General features: G+C 40.6%; 1 protein-coding gene across 1 annotated transcript in view; it reads right to left on the bottom strand.

The window, feature by feature from the left end:
• The window catches only part of ARHGAP28 (Rho GTPase activating protein 28), a 73,595-nt gene that overhangs the window by 15,592 nt on the left and 37,593 nt on the right, over window positions 1-20,410 (bottom strand). Inside the window, exons 2-5 of the mRNA XM_010156097.1 lie at window positions 15,134-15,336; window positions 10,218-10,435; window positions 4,529-4,616; window positions 2,430-2,587 (exon numbers count right to left, since the gene is read on the bottom strand). Coding sequence (XP_010154399.1) covers window positions 2,430-2,587; window positions 4,529-4,616; window positions 10,218-10,435; window positions 15,134-15,336 — 667 coding nt within the window. The remainder of the gene's footprint in view (window positions 1-2,429; window positions 2,588-4,528; window positions 4,617-10,217; window positions 10,436-15,133; window positions 15,337-20,410) is intronic.

Genomic DNA, 20,410 nt, shown 5'->3' with positions numbered 1-20,410 from the left:
ATAACTAATTAACATGCTGTCTGGAGCATTTTAGGTCAGAATCTTCCCTCCTCAGAATGCAGCCATTCCACTGTTACTCTTAAGCTGAGAGTTAATAATGCAACAAAATCTACACAGAGCATAGTCTTCTGAAGACACATAAAATACTAAAGAATATCTATGCATTTTGCTTCCAGGGATTCAAAAAGTCCAGAAGAAGTCAAACCACAATACATCATGTTGAAAATAAGAAAATAAGATCACACAATATGAGAAAATAACATAGGGAATAACAAAGTTCATTGGCAAGTATGTTTGCCAAGGAAAAAATGACAAACACTCCCAAACCGATTACAAAGGGTACCCACAATGATTTTTCATGGTGGTTGCTCGACTCCTAGGGTCACTGTGAGGTGATGCAGTGTTAACACAAGGTTTGGGGCTGGGTCTCTTCTGTCTTGTGTCACAATTTTCCAGTGATTTTTCTTACGAGCAGTGGAGTCACAATATGTGGCACTGAAGGAGGATGTGCTACCTTGAAATTTGACTACTAATGCTTTGGCTAAGGATCACGTCCGAAATTGTGTGACACATCATTTCTGTGTGGAACTGCACAGTGTACTAAGATGGGCCTGAAATCCTATTGACTTTCAGTTCTGTAATCTCTTCGTCACTTTGGTCATGGTCCCACGCTGGGGAAATTGCATGTAACCCTGTGCAGACAGCGATGCTGAGTCTGCTCTTCTGGGAGCTGCAGGGGACAGAGGATTCGATGACATATAATCTCTCTCTGTGCAGCTCAGTATATGCCACCCATGAAGCTGATTATATTAACGTGTCAGACCTGCCCTGCAGAGCAGTATAGACTTCAGCCTGGCCCTGTTGACCCACCCTGAGGAAGGGGGGACAGTGCTTCAGGGTGACTGGTCAGTGCTCTCTACAACAGAGCAAGAAGTGGCTTTTTTGCTGGGGTCCATTACCTTCTGAGCTGTGATGGGAAAAAATCTAATACCACGAGTGGCAGCATATGAAGTAAGAGAATGTCAATAGCTACAACTGTTGACTTTATTCAGAAAGTCTCTGTGATGACCTGACTCCTGACTCTTCCAAACATACAAAATGATGTCCTGCATGCAGAATAGTTAATCTCCAGCACAGTGCTGGCCTTTTCTAATACATCTAATACAATTATACATATATAGGTCCCTAATATTCAGTGTGGCATCTGGTGTCTTCTCTTTCCTCTTTGTCATCGGTTTTCCTGCTTTATCAGCTGGAAAACACCAGAGTGGTTGCAGAGAACAAGGGTTTTTTTGGGTTTTTTTGTGTGGGTGTGTATGTGTGTATGGGTGCGTGTGTGTGTTGTAGTGAAGGTTTGCTATTACAAGGAGCAAGGAGGAACATTTGGTTTGCCAGAATCATGATGAATGCAGAGATATCCTTATGTCCACCACAGAAAAAAACCCAGACCCACTAAAGCCATGGGATTTTGCGCCAGTTGTTATCTATTTGGTGACCTATCCCTCCTTTCAACAGGGAAGCTTACTTCTGCATCTCAGGTTCTTCTTCCTTGGTGGTACCTGAGATGGACAAATAGATAATTCTCAGGGAATTCAATTTCTGTGTGGATAGCAATAATTTCAGATTAGTTCAGGGTCTCAGGACATCAGGATATTCAGGAAATACTTCCAAGTAATTTACAGCTATGTCATACCTTTCACTAAAAAGGTAGTATCAGAAGCACAAACCTAATGCTCCAGTTTTCAATAATGGAGGTTGTGAGGGCTGGTGGAAATAGAAAACTGACTTCTTTGACTGCAAGAAATAATTCCAGATAATGACACAACTGCCTAGTGTATGTCTAGTTGGATGATATGATAAACTTTCCTTTAACTATTCATGTAGTCTCTCCTTTAATATAATTGCCCTGAAGACTGTTTGGAGTCAATCAGCATTACTGCAGGACTAAGGCTTGCTTTCTCCCATTCATCTGTGAAACAGTTTAAAATCCATGTGTTAACAAAGGCAGATAACCTGAGGGGGAATACTGTAGGAAAGCAGACCAGTAATGAATATGGTTGCGAGTTTTAGTGCCAGTAACTGGTCTTTATTTCTACGTGAAAAATGTGTGGATGATGCAGTATTTGTGGATTGAGTTACGCACATCTATCTGTGATGGGTACAAGTTAAAAAACAAGCTTAGATATCCAGCTTAGCATTGGTGCCTCTCTGGGAAGCAGTCACAAGTGGCAGGCAGGTAGGGCAGGCAGACTATAAAGCACACATTGCAAAGGACAGCTAATGTATCTTAACAGGCGCCGCTGTGCTGGGGGATATAAGGCAGGAAATTACTGTGTTAAAAAAAAAAACCAAAAAACCCAAACAAACAAACAAAAACCAAAAACAACAGCCAAAAAAAAATTGAGGAAATACACTGAGAACAAACTTACTGGCAAAGCAGAGTCTTCCTTTTTGAACCTCTGGTTTTTCGGCCATTCTTGGGTTTTTGGAAGGACCGTAATGGATTCTGAGAAAGAGATCTCATAGGAGAGCTCTTCTGTTATGGATGGGCTGCTTTTATCTAGTCCACAGTCTAGACAGCTATTAGCTGAAAATAAGGGAATTTTTACATGAATGTTGAATGTACGCTTGCATTTAGTACAGAGACATTAAAAAAATTGAACCAAGATGACAAAATCTTCAGAAACTAATAAAGGAAGTGCTTCAAAGAGGAATTTCAGTGTAAACCACAGCATGTTCCTGTTTTTTCTGGAGGAAATAAGCCCTTAGAAATAAAATCCCCATTTTCATTTCAGATTATTTAACTTGTTGCTTTTCGTGAGAAAGATAGTCAGGTTGGAAGTTCCTGTTTATCAGGAATTATTAAGTTTTTGTACTCAATCCTTGTTGACCCAGGCCAACAAACTGTGGTGGCACTTGTCTAATGAACAATTAAAAATAAAAGTTCTTGAAGGGAAAATGCTGTTGACACAGTTTCTTAGATCAGTGTTGACTTATTTACCATCGTAAGGCATTGTGTATATATTTTATATGCTCACATACATATATTTCTCAGAGTTGCTTGTTTAGGTTTGTTGCACCAAAACAGGACACAATGTACAATCTTCAAGTTTGAAAAACATTATGTCTAATGGAATTTCTGATAGATATTGTGAAATGACTTACTGCTCTATTCTAAAATTTAGTTGCCACCTGAAATTATTGGATGACAGAGAAAAATTTTTTAAATCTCTACAATCAAGTATAGAAATACCCTATTGTCATGGAGACCCAAATGTGATAACATGCATAAGTTCCAGGGTTGCCAACTTTTATGACTGATCTCTTGCACCTCAGGACAATTTTTAGGTTTCCCTTAAGGTCCAGCTCCTAGACTCCTGCAGTTGGAGCAGAATCATGATTTGCATTGGAAGTGAAGGAAAATTTCAGCTCCCAGGCCTGCAGAGAAGAGTTTACTAACATGACCCAAGTGCATTCAAAAGCCACGGAAATCAGAAAGTGAATTAAAAAGCATTACATGTTTTATAAACATGTGCATGTCCCACGATTTTTGAATAATTTCATTTACAGATACAGGGACTTAAACATTTTTTGTAAAACACACTCTTTATTTTGCATAATTTTGATATGGAAAATCTAAGTGTGTTATTAAGTGACTTCTACCTTCTGAACTGTGGCCTTGAATATTATCTAATGGCCAAGCCATTTAAGGTGTTTTCCGTCTCTCTTTCCACCCTTGGACCTGGGACCACGGACCGTCCGTGGTACCCCTAGGCATTTGGTTCCCCATCTGTTCTAGTACAACTGCTTGCAGAGCAGGGATATGAGCAGAGCAGCTTTTACAACCAAGGAAAATGTCTGTGGCACTACATCCAGAGGTAAACATCTAAGGGACTAGTTTAGAAACTCAGGTATTAATACCCCTTTAGTTAAGCCCTGAACAATGGCGATGGGAGGAGTTTTCAAAATAAATGATGGACATTCCCATGGAAGGCTGCTGGCAGTTATGGAGCCACTGATTAGAGCAGAGCTATCATTTTCATTAGCACTGCCAGTCACTGTCAGAGATGTCCAAGGTAACACCATTAGTACATCAGAATAATAGGGCAGACCCAGAAAAAATGATAAATTTCTAATATTACAGTTTCTGCAGTACTGGAGAAGAAACGTGAAGGAAGTATGCATCTTTCTTGTCATGATTTGCAACAGGAAAATACACTGCTGAAATATTTTAGACAAATTCTGCACCATACTGTTTAGAGGTTATTTTCACATCCCCAGTCTTGCAACAATCAGTACTTTTTAGACACTGATGTCTCAAGGACAGCAGAGTGTGTCTGTACAACACCAGTCTTGAATGGGAAACTTTGGTTCCTGCATGACAATAAGCTGACAATGATTTTAAGGAAATATATGCAACATGTCCCCAGCATAAAGGAGGGGACTAACATCTGAAACACAAAAGCATCTTTCTTTCTCTCATTATCCTAGCATAAAGTGAACACTGGTTACATGTTGGCATACTCACAGCTAACTGATTTCCAAACTGGCTTCTGCCCGGGAAGCTGGATACCATTAGAAGGAACTGATGACACTGGAACTGTCTCAAATGTGGGCTGATAGGCAAGGAAAAACGATCAGACTGCAGGGAAGGTAAACGTCTATGGACAGAAACTGCTACAGTTCAAGCAACAGTGTATCATTCTCAGCTTACACTCTTTTGCTGAGTTTAAACAATATGTTGTGATTCGCCACAGTACATTTTTCATAGACAAGCCTGAGAATTAATCTTCCCCAGGATGCACAGTTTTGGATCATGTTGAGGTCAGTAATGTTGCAGCTCACTGTAGCTAATGAGTCCTGTCCTATATCATGGCTGAAATTAACTAAGTAAATTGGTGTACATAATTGTACTAAGCGAAAGGTCCTCATCAAATTGTAATCCATCCTGCTTTTAATCATTTTGGCCACAAATCTTTCTGAGGATACGTTGACACTTGTTGAATATCTGGCACTCCCAAGCACCTGTCAGAAGTTATGCTGTTCACAGCCTTTTGGGATTTGGGTACCAGCAAATTATTAATGGACGAATGTCCTCCCATAGGTTATATCCTAACATTTTATCAGTGAACAGCAAAAGCATTTTTAGGGGAAAAAAAGACCTTTTCTATAGTCAAATTCATTCCTTTCTGCTCTAGAAATCATTTGACACTGTGTGAAAATGGGGGAAGTGTGTGTGGCACAACAGAGAAGGGGCTCTGAAGCCCAGGGCTTGGCTTTCAAGTGCTGTCACCTTTCTAGGCAGCGAAGTTTTGCCCTTATTCTCAGCAGTTTTAGGACTCATCATAAAGACAAAACTGAGTGTTTATGCCTACATGGGGCAATAGCAGCTCATCTGCATGTTCTTGGCCAAAAAAAAAAAAAAAAGTCAGGAATTTAAAAAATGCTCCAAAGGGTACCCCGTGAAAATAACTACAATGCCCCAAACTGGTCTTGTATTTTTCTGCTGTCCTTTGCATCCTGGTGGAAGCCCTTGGAGCCCTTCCTTTTCCAAACCTGCTGCCTCACCACTGCACACCCCCTCCCACCCCCCCAAAGCCTGATGGAGCAATCTCAGCTTTCCAGCTGAACCTGCTGTTCAGGGCCCTAATAAGCCCACAACAGCAGCTCTTTAAATTGTTCTTTAAATTGCTAAATCAGCTGCTTATCAACAAGCAGAAACACCTCAGGGCAGAGATTTTCTCTTCCTCATTTGTAGCCAATGCACAGAAGCAGCTTTTAGGCTGCTAAAAAATGGCAGATATTTAAAAAGCAGGCAGATCTTCCAAATGGAAGCCTGAAATAATGTTGGAGTTGTTTTATTCAATCTTATCCTCTGAGCTATTTGGGTAACAAAGTGAAATGTAACATGAATAAAGTCTCTCCTAAGAGTCTGTTCAATGGCCTGCAAACTTGATAACAAACAGGATTTGAGTCATATGGACTTCCTTTGCCAGAAGACTGTAAGGACCATTGATTTTTTTAAAAGGAGAACTGTAGGATGCTTTTATTATAAAATCCCGTAACATTTACACAGAAGACATTAGGACATAAAAAAGCCATATACATTTCAAATGGGAGTATGGAAGCGGAGGGGGCAGTTAAACTTGTCTTAGGAATTTGGGAAAAATCAAGCATAGAAGTAGTTATTCTGGTGCTTAAGATACAGATTTAGAAATTAATGGTAAACATTAGCTACTGGCTCACCTACTTCCACTGCTCAAAATGCCTGACCCTGCGAACAGTATTCAGAACAGACTTACAGTAAATCAAGCTCATTAAGCAAAAAGAGATCCTTCCCGCCTTGTTACACAGGTGAAATCAATAGTGAAGCAGCTGTAGTAGCCAGGTTTGGCCAAGGAGAGCTGCCTCACACCCAGCAGTGATGGCAAGAGCCTGCAGGCTGCTCTAGCTTGTGGCAATTGAGTAACGTGAAACAGGTGCAATATCAGGGTTAGCCAAAAATGTTATATTCTTGGTCTCATTTTCCAATCTCCACAGGGAGAGTGTAAAAAGAAACTAAATCTCCATCTCTTTTGTGAAAATTTTTTCCGAACAGGACAAAAAACCCATTTCCCCATTTTCTTTTAATCCTAGGATACTGTGATAAAAGAGAGGGAAGGCTGGGAATAAAACCTTTTTAATGCATGAATTTTAAACATCCAGATAATTTCTTTAGGAAACAAAGATGATGATTAAAAAAATTTGGAAGCTCATGTCTTAATGAATGTGCAAGGCCAAGAGTCAAATTGTGTCTTTTACTAAAGTGGGACAGCTTTGTTCACTTGGCTGGTGCTCCAGAGAAGCCAAGATTTCACATATCCTGACTGAAAGCGATTCATTAGACAGTTCTCATTATCCGGTACTAAAAATGAGCCCAGTGTTTACTGGCACAATGTACACAGGAATTTCCAATGGGAAGAGGAAACCAGAAGAACAAGGAAAAGATGGAGATGAGTTAGATAGTTCTTTAGTAGCTACCCTCATTGTAGAAGATGTAAAAACAAATTATCGGAGCACCAAAGAAACCAAATTCTATTGTCAGCCCTGCAGCTAAGGGAAATAAAGGCAAAGAAGGATAGTCTTATAGATCTAGTCAGGATATAACTTGCCCATGCTTTGGATATATTAATATTTTTGAGCACAGTCACAGATGCCTTTTCATGCAAATAGCTCTGGGTTAGTTAGTGATTCTTCTTAAACTAGGACATGATTTTCTCGTGCATTGCTCAAGCCAAATACTCCTAAAATTCTTGAGGAGTTTTAGCTGTTCATAACATACAGCGTTGGGCTGTTAATGAGCATGATGTTTCATTTCCTCCCTCCAATAATAAAAATCAATATTCCTCCCCAACTTTGTATTCTGCCGTTGATTTTTCTAGGCTTTGAGCACTGGCAGAGCTGATAGCACCTGATGGAAGCAGCGAGGTACATGCAGTAAGGAAAATCAGGCCACTGTGATTAATAAACCATCCAATTTAAATCTCAGTAACGTGGCTGTCAGTCGATCATGCTCCATAGAGACCTGTCTGAAGCAAGGCACCTCAGCTGGGGCAGGCAACTCTGCCGAGGCACTGCTCTTGGAGTGGTGCTGCATTTTGCCCTCAGGTATCATGGCCAGCAGAAAAAAAAAACCAACACCAAAACCACAACAAAGCCCACATCCTTCTTCCACCCCCCAAAAAAAATCCCCACAAAACAACCAAAAAACCCAACCAAAAATAGAAATGTGGCTTCATTTTCTTTCATTTCACTCTACTTGGGCTGTTGAGGGAGCACTCCTGCCCTGGACCTCAAAAGATCTAGCAGGTATTGTTTTTTTCAGAACAGAGAAAAGAAAATATGGCAAATGTACCTACCTATCATACTTTCTTTCTTTTTTCTTTTCTTTTCTTTCTCTGCACCCTGCTACCCCCTCCCCCTCAGTCACAACTATCTGTGCCTTTTCAGTGGTCCTCTAAATCTCATCTCAGGTGACCCTAGTGAGCTAATCGCCTTTTCTGTCATCATTAGCCACAGAAGAGGGTAATCCATCCTGTGACCCATCCCTCTAGGCTCCTGTAATGCTTAAGTTTTTGGGAAGAGGGTGTAAATCCATCTTCCTAATGGGGAAGATTATAGAGTTACGTGAAGTAATTAGGGCTGTTTTGCTATTTGCAATGTGTTTACTTCTTCCCTTCCCAGCTAAAAGCAGGTTGGGAAAGCAAGACTCCTGCACATCATTTCAAGCAAACTTTTTACCAGCCTCTCTTCAGTGGCTGTGCTGAAAAGATTTGCCTCTCCCTGTCCCCTGTTGCTCTTCCTTTTTTTGGCTGAGCTGTTTTTAAGGCAGATCACTTTCCCAACCTGATTCAACACGAAGATTCACGGACAGCTGTAGTGCCATACCCAAAGAGGCAGCAGAGCTTCAGGAACTGCTTCCCTTGACGCCCCCTTGCAAAGGACTGCTCAGGAAACCTTCAGGTGGGGGCACAACATCCGCCCCCTGCAGTCTGTCTATCCCTGAGCAACTGATAATTAGAATGGACTTTCTAAATCCCATAATAAGCAACAGAGCAATCATCAGTGGGAATGCCCAAAGGGTGTTGGGAGCCTTGCAGGCTTTTAGAAATACAATATCTTTTGCAGCTCATTGGTGGGAGGTGATGGGGTGCTCTGCAGCTGTATTCCTTTACCTGTGTTTAACATTTAAGTAAGCACCCTCCAGAACTGCATTTTTCCCATTTTTGTGGGAAGAAGAATTAGAAGTCTTAATTACTTTTTCAGGCTTATCTTTCAGTCTTTCACAATGCAGAACTAGTAAGTAAGCTGAATTTCAGCAGAGGATGTAAAACAGTGATTTGAAGGGCAGTGGCTCTGAAATTCCTAATTCCTTTAACAAGCAAGAAACAGAGATGAGAAATAAGCAGGTCAAAACCAGATCAATAATGTGCCCATCCAAGAGAACGGGAACATTTATTTGGCTGATAAGAATTTATTATTGAACTTAAGCTTTATTATAATTTTTAAAATTTTTAAACACATTAAGGCTTACAAAGACTTGAAACAGGAGAAGTGTGCTAATCTAATAAGAAGTGCCATCAGATTTTTAATGTTCATGCAACATGCTTGATGATTTCTCATGCAGGAAAGTCTGCCCACAGGAAACTACTGGATGGTTCTGGGTATATTTGTGGGAGGTGTGCAAGTGGTTCAAAAGACCCCAAATTCTTAAATTGGAGACAAGTAAGTTAACTCCCCAACCATTATGTCTTTGTAATTTTAATATAATTATGCAGCTATGATTTTGTTTCCCAATTTTTTGTTTTAAATTCATCCAGGATGCCAAGCTTTGCGGAGAGGATAGGACAAATAGGAAAGGGCAAAACAATTTCATAACAAAAAGAGTTTCCTGGAGTTTTGTAATGGCAAGAACTTCAATATTAATTTCAAAGGTGAGTTTGTGAGCTTATTGGTGACTCCCATTTAAGTTATCACGAGGGACCTATGTAAAGTCATGCACCTTGCTTTGAGCATTGGACTGAACTCGCACAGCTGGCTGCATTCACCAGAATCTAGGGATAGGAATTGGTGCACTTAGAGCTATCCTCAGGGAAAAGTGGATGAAACCACCAGAGGCGATGATCATTTCTGAAGCCATGAAGCAAATGAACAGTTAATGGATTTTCATTTGCTAGGGAGTGAAATGTAACTGCCAGTGTACCAGTTGCAATCATGCCGGCAGGTGTTTAATTGCTTATGCATATTTGAATCCCAGTTGCTACATTACAGAAGTTTTACTTCACCACTGAGACTGCTGAGTAAATAGCGTCCCCAGAAGCCAGCAAAAATCTGAATAGCTGCCAAGAGTAACTCACCAATTTCCGAAAAATAAGGGAGTAAATGTTGGTCTTGATAGGAGATTGCAAGAGGAAGGCTGGCAACAGATACAACATTACGTTACAAGTTATTTGCAAAACTGTGCATCATCTATTTTGTTTGGTTTCTTCCTTTCCTCTCAAAATGACCCTAGTATATACAGCATTAAATATCTGGACTTTGTGTCAGGAACCGCTACTGGCTGTATTTACACTGTCAGCAGAAAAGGGCTCCTGTCTGGTAGAAGTTTTGGCGAGCTACTCGCAAACTGCATAAAAATTAAGCTCAAAAGCATTCAATAGGATGCATTAGCTACTTACGGAAGAGTCACTGGTGCCAAAGATGTCTCGCACATCCCGGACTGTGTGCTTGTTCTTCTTCCTCAGGGTCTGAGTGTAGGTGTTGTACCTCTTCTGTACGGCGGCAGCTTGAGTTCGGGTCAGAGTGGACAGCAGGGCCTGGCCATCCTCCTCTTCAGCTCCCGAGATCAACGTAGATAAACCTACGTCCTGCAGCCATTCTGCCTCCAGCTCCCCTTCTGTGGAGAAAGAGAGTGTGTTACCAGGCCTGGCACAGAAAGACAGGCAGCATGGTGGATCGCTGCCTTGGCCTTTACCTCAAGAAGACTCTGCTTCCAGTATTTCTTAATTCACAAGTCTAAGTTAATGTAGTTTTGTCAACACACTTTCTGTTTGGCAGCCTCTGCACAGGAGAGGGTCTGTGTTAACACACTCGTGTGAAGAAGGCAGTGGAGTGCCTAGCCTCACACAACAAGGTTGCTAAAAACTAACTCCTCACTCAAGATCATAATTCCCCACCATTACCACTTACACCACGTTGAACTGTATGAAACCATTTGGCAGGTGGAAATGAAATTGGTATTACAATTAAAAAAAAAAAAAAAACCAAACTGAAGTGGTGTATAGAATAGAATAATGTGTTTACACACTGAAGCTGAGATTTAAGATGCCAGAGTCAGCTGGTGATCAGATACCTAGTGAAGATGTCACACTATGTGTGACATCCACCTAGTCCAATAACCTGGCTTGAACAAGGTGATTTAAAGCCAGAGCTGCTCACTGAAGAAAAAGGGTCAGGTAGGGGTAGGTGTCAAAAAGGTCAGGTAGGAGTGGAAGGCGCAGAAATAACTATCCTTGCACACTAGGTATCATCCTGACTTCCAGTAATGGAAAACTGGCTAGCACTCTACACCTGGCATTTCTTGATATCTTGATTCGTGACCAGTATCTTCTTAAATCCTGTTCAATACCTTCTTCTCAACAGGTTAAACATGGCAACTAGTTCCATAGTGACATTATGCACTGTGTGAAAAAGTATTTTCTTTCCTGGCTTTATAGGACATGAAGGAAGCTTCTGGCACCTTCTCACAAAGACACCCCTGCAGCCCTCCACCTCACCCCCAAAGAAAAAAACAAAACCACCTTGCAATGCAAACCCACTACAGGCTTTCAGGTTGCTACCTGTTATATTAAATGAATATTCCTTGTCACTGTAGGACAGGGAGAAGCTCCCAGTCTTCCTTCTCTACATCAGTTAGTAATTTTAAACTTCATTGTCATTGCCTTTTTATTTGTCTGCTTTTTGAAGTAAACATCAATGTCTGTTATAATCTCTCTTCACACAGATTTTGAGGGCCTTCATTTTAGTTCTGTGAACAATCCTAGCTCAGCAATATGTTGCTTGAGACTAGACAATAATTGCATTCCAGCTTTGACTGAAGAAAAGGTATTCCAAATAAACATGTCAAACAGGAAATGGATTAATTTGCAGCATGTTCTATAAAACAGCTAGTCAGTGCACTGATTGTTCTTGTCCCAGCACTGGTCTTAATAGCGGGCTGGTATTTCCTCTCTCCCTTTATTGCCTCTTCTTGACACCAGAATGCAGGCAGATTGATAGATACCAGTTTGCTGCAATTTGGTAGTAAATACACAAAAAAGAAAATTACAGGGCTGAACTACAGTCATAACTGAAAGCATGTTACTCATGTGCCTTTCACTGACTTCATTGTTAGCTGCATTGTTTCTTTACAAAGCTCTACAAAAATCCATGTTTCTAATACCCCTGCTCTGTGTTAGATGGAGTGTGACCAGCTCTGTATCCCGTGAAATAACTTGTCTCTTCTCTGATCCTTTCCATATCCACAAGTAGGATGGCAGGCTGTTCCTTTCCCTCCTTGAACTGATGATTCTTCTGCCATACTCTCTTCTTTCTCACAAGGTCCCTTTTCATTTCCGTGTGCCACTGTTCTAGCCACATCCATTAATGTTCCAGTTTTTAAATTATATTCATTTTGGCTTTCGTCCTGACATATTCTTTCCAAGAACTTAGTTTCTAATCAAACTGGGCTTTCATGATGCTATGAAAAATAGTAAAGCAGACACGAAATTGTGCCTGCTTACCAGACACCCCTGTGACTTGTTTTCTCTGGCTTTTCCCTTTTCCTGTTCCAACTATTCACAAACAACAGACTAAGAACTAATGACAGCAACCAGAGGAGTAAAACTATTAAAGAGAAGGAATTTCTGCATCACAAAAAAAAAAAAAAAAAAACAAAACCCAAAACCAAACCCACAAAAATCCTAAACAAAAAACCCCCCACACCAAAAAAAAAACCCACCCCAAAAAACCACACCTCAAAATTTTATGACACATGGGTTTAAAATAAGGGCTAAAAGAAAAACGTGTTGTTTTACAAAACATTATTTTTATAATGGTAGCTACTTATACAGCACGGTCTTGATACTGTGACTGATTCTGCTCCACCAGAAGACAAACAGATAATCGAGAGGTTTCCCTCTGGTTGATAATTCTCTTTTTCTCATAGAGATTGCTAGGAAAGAGGTGTGCCTTTCTTTGAATTTCAGATATAACCTCAAATAACTCTCAGCATGCCAGCCTTGTAACACCAAGTGTTAAAGCAGTTCTGCACATCACTGACATCTTAAATACCCCATGACTTCCTCTTCCCCTACATTTTCATCCCTTGTATCACTTGTTATGATCTTCTGTTCTTTCTTGACCGTAGTTACTAATGTCAGCAGGGTAAGTGTGTTGATGTCTTCCCCTTGCACATGTGGTCTGGCAAAAAACGTCATTACGGTTTCAGCAGTATCAGTGGTGCCTGGCTGTTATCACCCTTTAGCCTCCTTCTTAAGGATTCTTAATCTCTTCCTCTCAAAGACATCTCAAAAGGGTGAAAAATATTTGGTTTTGTTTTGCACTGAGGACTTCCACATTGATTTTCAGTGTTTTGATCCTTGGCACGGAATATTATCCTATTAGAATCTTAATAGAACTCACTATCATTTCCAAGTTTTATAATCCCAGACTAAATATATTCCTGAAGTTAATAACCAGGACAAGCACCGCTTGGTTGTCTGGGGGTGTATGCAATATATATGTGTTTAAAACAACAGTATGAAGGTAAATAGAATGTGGAGATGTATTGCATTTTAACTTGCAGTCTCATTTCTAATTCAGGACAGAGGGGAAAAATCAATGCAATGTAATGAGGTATAATCAGAGGAAGGGTAGCATGGGACTGCAGCAGAGTTCACTGTTGTGAAGACTTTGCTCAGCAGTTATGAAACTGATAGAAAAGTTTCTGAGAACATGAAAAATGTGCTCCTGTACTGCCTTGTCCTACTAACTTACTCAGCTCTGTAACTCACAGATATGTGACATTCCCCTGACCATACAGACAGGTCAGGGACACCCAATTTGTGCTGACAATTGCATGAAGGAGACACTGAGAGGTTCACAATCTCTTTCTGGTATCTCCAAGGTAGAGAGCATGATCAGACAGGAACTTTCCCCATAAGGTCAAACTGCTTTTCTGCCTTCCCATAACAATAACCATACAATTTCAATGTTACAGCTTCATCTATTTTTATTTGAGACCACAGGACAGCACAAGGAAGTGCAGATTGGACTTCAGCTGCCAGACCATGAGGGTTACCTCATAGCAGACAGAGATTTCTCATGAATGGAGGGAGGTCTTCTCCTTTTGCTTCCAGGAGAGCCCTACTGTGAACTAGTGGAGTGGAAGGTGTTCCCCATGGAAACAGCAGATGGTTGGAGATAGATACCTCTGTGTGGGATGCTTACCATAACTAATTACATATTAGTTACTTAATAAAGTAGTACTTTTCCCCCCTTTTCACCCTTCTTCCTGGTAGTAGAATTAATGACAACTCATTGCACGTCAAGGTAAGAAAAATACATCGTCAATTGTGTTAATAATTGTATGTAAGGAACACACCAGTGTTTCAAAATCTACCCCTAGATCAGTTGTTATCAGACCAGTGATCATGATCCACAAAGGGGTTGCAGCAGTAACCAGTGTGTCATGACCGCAAAAGAAATTAATTTTCATCCTATAATAACACCTGGTATTTTGTGTTGCATAATATAATGCATTTGTAAGTGGGGCCATAACTAGAAAAAAATAAGAACTGCTGTTCTTAGGGTTATCAAACCATCTAACACAAAGCTGCATTGCAACAAGCTAGTGCAGACTATTACATGTTTTTTCCAAATACATTACAAAAAAGGAGAGGCGAAAATGTTAAGGTAACAGAAGGAAGTAGTAATACCTTCAGCACAATCTGTGTGATGAATGAATTTTGACAAGTGGGGAGTCTGAATGACGCAGGCATGTATATGTTCAGACTTATCTCCAATCTATCCTTGAATTATATTTAAATTAGGCAATCTCAGAGAAACCTTCAGTTATCAAATTTCTGATAGCACCAAATGATATCTAACTAGAAACTTCAAGACTTTCATAACTTCTGCATATTATCCTACCAAAAGCCAGAAAATTGAAAATTCCAGAATGGTAAATGAAATTTTTTTGTCCTTTTATGTTTTTGTTTAGTTTACTTAATGGTGCAGATTAAGTTTTCATTTAGTGCCTCTCTTTCTGTATTACACCATATGTGTCCTCCTGAAGCACAAATAAAACCAGTGTAAAAAAACTCTCTTCATAAGTCAATTATCAGGCCCAGTGCATAAAGCAGACAGAATTATTGTTTCTTTCCAGTGATGTCTCGTACATTGACTGTGATGTTCAGAAGCAGAGCTACAACCATCATAGACCCAGGCTAATACTTTTGCTGAGACTGGATGACACAAAGAGGGAAATCAGGACATCTCTAAAGGGATGAAGCGAAGTCAAGGTGTGAGGAAGAAGTGATGGTTGTGTGCTCACCATCAGCAGGTTTGAACTCCAAGAGCGTTGGTTCTTCAGATCCATCTTCACTGTTCTCCTTGATGCTCTCCACTTCGCACCAGAAGTCTTCCATGGAGGTGCTGTCCATGGAGGCCTGTGAGTTGGAGCGACTGAATGCAGGAGGAGGTGTTGACTCGTTGGAAAGCATCCTGTTAATTCTTCGACAATGAGGGAGAGACTTCCTGAAAAGAGATAGAGATGACAATAAAAATATCTTTCTGTCATGCTAACTTGTACCATGCAGACAGAGCACACAGGCTTCATCTGTGACTGCACTGAGGGAGCAGGGAACAAGATGTTGGAGGCAAAGTGCATAGTTCTGGTGGTCTTCATGATCACTGATGCTCATAGCAGTTATGGCTGGAAATTTATTTTGCACCTAATAATTTCTCTCTTTAATGTCCTTTACCATTTTACACCCTAGAGGGGGACTCAGGAGATGCAATTTCTATTCCTAACACTGCAATGCATCCAATGGGACACTGGAAAAGTATTTTAACTTATTTATGCCTCAGTTTCTTTTTCTGTCCCTTCTTCTTTCACTTACAGGCTAAAATGCTTCAGTTCAAACTTCTTTGGGGAAAAATAATCAGATTTGGGGACTCTGAAATACTTTACAAACTCATCTTGGCTCCACTGAATGTGCATATTATGAAGAAAAGAATTTAAAACTTGAAATATTTTAATGCAGAAGTATAATTACCTTTTATTTGTAAACCCTTTTAAAAAGAACTAACTTTTTTACAAAAATTAAATTAAAATCAATGAAATCTTAACAAAATGTGTCTTTGAAATGAAATAATATGTTTTAGGCCAAACAGAAGGTTTTCATCACAGGTTCAAAAAGAATTATGATTCACTAAAAATCAAATTTCAATTTCAATGCAGTGATTGAATTAAAACAAAATAGTTTTTTTCTTACGCCTTTGTTCTTGTCTTTTACCACTGTAAACTCTTGCAGCTGAAGACAGTTACACAAGTTCATTTAAAGTCTTATAAAATAACCACTACAGAATCTTCTCTGACTTTGCTCTTTAGCATTGTTATGGCTTTAATACTGTAAGCAGCTTTTGCAAGTGTAATTACAGCAGTTACAGTAAACAGTAATAATAATCACAACAATATTTGTACAAAGGAGTCAGGAGGTAATGCAGTTATGGCAGAGAGCTAGATTACAGGAATTAATGGAAAATTCTGTCATAAGGTCTTCTGGCCTTCACTTATCTGAATTAATTCAAATGCAGTTTCCCTTTCTCTTCCTTTTCCTTATGGCATCATCCTGCCAACAGGTCTTTGTTTAAAACCACAGGCATCACTTTTAATCCACTAAAAAAAGAAAGATACTTCCTTTTCAGTATTCCCCTCGTTGTCAAACTTTTTGTAATGGACATACAAACAATATATTATTTAATAAAGCTGACTAGACATTGTTTTACTCCTGTGTGCTTGCTGCCTTTTCTGTATCTGCCCTCATCAGGGAAGGGCTGGCTGCTTCCCTGAGGCTCCTGGGGCCTCCTTGCTTCATCTGGGTGGTCCCAGGCAATTCCTTCTGGGTTAGGTCTGAGTCCAAGTTTGGAGAGCTACAATGGAAACAATGGAGCACGACAAATCCATCTGTGAACATTATCAATGCTTAAAAAAAGGCAAGACTCAGGCCTTCACCCCTTTTTGAACACAGGAAGGTGTAATAAGGAAGATTTGGCTGCCAAAGGTGTCCATGTGCTCTTGTTCAGCTGCTGGGAAGCAAAGCTTGCTGATGGGTGACAGTATTTCAGCAGAAGAAAATGTACTATGGTGCTCTGGAGACACATCCTACAGGAAGAGCAGTGCTACCTTCAGTGGTTCTGTCCCTCACAGAAAGCAAATGATTGTTTGCTTTTAAACATAGAGCTGAAACTGTCCTTGTTATAATTAGAACAAGCCACAGGCACCAAACCTGAGAAGAAATTGTGACACGAGTGCGGTTAAAGCTATTTGAGTGCTTTCCATGTAACTCCCCCTCTGGGGAGACGTGAGCGTTTCAGTCGGCTTTTGTTCACAAAGCCTCAGATGACTGAGGTATCTGATAAATTGTAATTACTGGAATTATGTGTCCGGAAGTGGCTGCCTCTGTTTTTTTCATCGATTCACCTCTCTCTCTTCCCTGCATCAGCATCAGCTTGGAAAAAGAAAATATGTAAGTCTCACAGGACTTAAATGTCATGAGTTAATACTGTTCCAAGCAGAGGTTTTAAGCAGGAGAAGTAGGGCCCCGGAGAAGCAGGACCCCTGAGAAGCAGCCAGAAAAATCCCACCTCTGCAGCTGAGAGCTGGTGGGGACGGGGGAAACAAGTCCACTGGCCAATTGCTTACTGCGGTGAATAGCTGTGCTCTTCTGTTTAAAAGGTGATAATGAACACAAATAAGGAAAAAGGCAAAACTGGCACTCTGATGGCATTTGGGGCCCCTTTTCGTCAGGTGCTCTGCAAGCAGAGATGCCAAGCCTGATGTCAGGCATGTAGCAGGTGCTCATCTTCTCACCGCAGCCTGTCCCTCCCCAGCCTCTTCTGTAGCCCAGGGCTCTGCCTGAGCCCCCCACGCTGCTGCCACTGGGTAAGTCATATCCCTGCTTAGTATGAACCTTTGTGAAAATAAGTCCCTACATCTGCTATATAGCACAGCCCAGAGCTCCCACACCAGGGAATGCTCTTGCCAGTCTAGAAATAAACACGTACTGGGATGAGAAGACGGCTTTTTCCCCTGATAGCATCACTGTCTCCCATCATTTAGTCATGGTCAGGGAATTTAAACATTTCCTGCCCTCCCAGTGTGAATCTTGACCATGACCCTTGTGCTCTTCACACACCATACCAGACTGATCCTTGGACTTTGACTCTATCAGCACTTCAGCTAGCTCAAAACAAGGCTTTTTATTTCACCATATTAGGAAGAAAGAGGCTTGGCGGATAGTCTCTTTTCTCCCCACAGTGAGTATGCTATTCTGTAATATTGTCATACCAAAAAAACCCAAATGCAAAACAGACCATGTAGCATGGCAACAACTGCTGTGACAACCATCTTTACCAAATACGTCTAACGTTCCTGGGTAATTAACGTGCATTTACAACAATATTAAAAGTATGGTGCTTATTTGGAAAATCAGCTCAACAAAGTCTCCAGAGAACCTCATATCTGAGGCTTGTTATCTCAGCCCGGATTAAATCAAGCTGTGTAAAATTCCTGTAACAAGAAAGGTTAGGCAGAGGTGCTTTATCATTATTGGTAAACAGCTGAAGCTTGCTTCCAGGTGGTCTGGTGCAAGCCTTCTCTAATTACTCTGGGTCTGCTTATTAAAAGCTCACACATTTGAAAAAACCTCCAGCTGCTGTTTTGACCCATATACCTGTGGCTTTTGTCCTGGAGGAAGTGGTCTTGCTTTTATGTGGTAATGGCAGTTGTCTCCATTTCCTCTAGACAAAGCTGCTCAAAACAGTTTCAGGAAAAAAAATATCCTATTGATGAAGCAAAGCATATTCTTCACCGCTTTTAATCCATTCTTGAAGCACACTGAATGAGCACTGACTCAGCAAGCTGCCTGCCTGTCTCAGAAATAGCTCAACAAGCCCAGGTTGCCTATCACCTGGGAACTCCCATAGGAGAAAACTTCTGTTCCCAATACCTTTTTTACACTCAAGGCTTTCTTGTTTGTTTGCTCTTTTTCTCAGTGTCTGTAGAGAAGTTTACAAGAATAAAATGTTTCTCTAAGCCAAATCTGTTGTTCTTACAGAAAATTTAAACCGCAGTCTTGTTAGGTACAGTAATCACGAAGCTCGTGCTCAGTTTCATTTGCTCTCTCACACACACGGGCAGTGGTGAGCTAATCTGAAAGGCTGACTAAATTAAACACAGGAGGGATCTCAGATTCTGGCTTCCCAGATGGAAAATGCTGGGAGTGAAGGACAAACCTTAAAGTACCAAGCAAAAATTTCAGTGACTCCACTCAACAAGCTGAAATTGTTTACAGGGTAGAATTAAAAAAAGACACACAGACACAAACACAAATCCTTGAAAAGGAAAGGAAAAGAGAAAAAAAGTATACTATAACAGCCAGTGATATCAAAGAACACATCTATTACTGGCTATTGCTCCAAAAGAAAGGGTTAAAGAGTGTCAGTAAGGAGAAATATGATGATATCATGTAGAAAGTTTTCTGTGGAAAGAGTTTTGCGAAGAAGCAGGGTATTTCCATGGGGCACAAGAAGGCTGATTCAACTGTGTGTCACTCTGGTTTTGCCTTGGTGTATGTTTATAACACTGATGAAATGCAATAGCAAACCAAGCCCACTGAACCTATATTTTATGGTCCATATATTGTGCAGTAGTGCACTGTTCAGGGTCTGACAGCACACATTGATTTCGAGATAGCCAAGCCAAATCCAATAAGCAATTCTTATCCCCAAAGTGAATGTTTGTCAAGCCTCACGAAGAGTTGGTTCAGTGACACCTACTAATTGCTCACAGGCTGACTAATGATAAAGCCAGGCTTGTGTTTTCAGTTTAATTAAGTAATGGGTGGTAAAGAATCCATAAAACAAATGAGAGCAATAAAACTAACTTGTAGTTAAACCCAGCATTTAATCCTTGTTTACACAGAGACACAGAACATCTTAACTCTTGACAGTCATTATGCTTCACTTCATTCAATGGGTCCTCAACCTGCTTCACCATAATTAGTCACATTTATAGGAATAGGGAAGATGAAGGAGGCAAATACTCTTGGTCATTTTAAGACTAAGATCCACCTTTGCATACTGCAATCATTCCATCTGTATAGCAACTTAATCCAGTGAAGTCAGTAGTGCCTGAAAAACTCAGCAGTGCAGAGTACAGTGTTGTTTTCTGTTCTCAGATCTTTCTGTTCTGCAGTTTATCGTAGCAATTCACTAACTTCTGACAAAAAACAATTACTCTCTCTCTGCTCAGCTGTTCCCAAATGTAAAAAAAGGGATGTTAGCTTGCATTGCCAGGGAAAAAAAAAAATATTCCTCTTTTTTAAGAGCGACATGGACAGTGGGTTTGAGTTTGCCAACAACACCAAGCTGTGTGGCGCGGTCGACACACTGGAGGGAAGGGATGCCATCCAGAGGGACCTGGACAGGCAGGAGAGGTGGGCCACTGCCAACCTCATGGAGTTCAACAAGGCCAAGTGCAAGGTCCTGCACCTGGGTCGGGACAATCCCAAGCACAAGTACAGGCTGGGTGGAGAGTGGATAGAGA

Source organism: Eurypyga helias, unplaced genomic scaffold, assembly GCF_000690775.1.
Source record: "Eurypyga helias isolate BGI_N326 unplaced genomic scaffold, ASM69077v1 scaffold5517, whole genome shotgun sequence".
Classification (NCBI taxonomy): Eukaryota; Metazoa; Chordata; class Aves; order Eurypygiformes; family Eurypygidae; genus Eurypyga; species Eurypyga helias.
The sequence above is the reverse complement of the archived record's forward strand: the minus strand, read 5'-3'. Positions and strand labels throughout refer to the sequence as shown.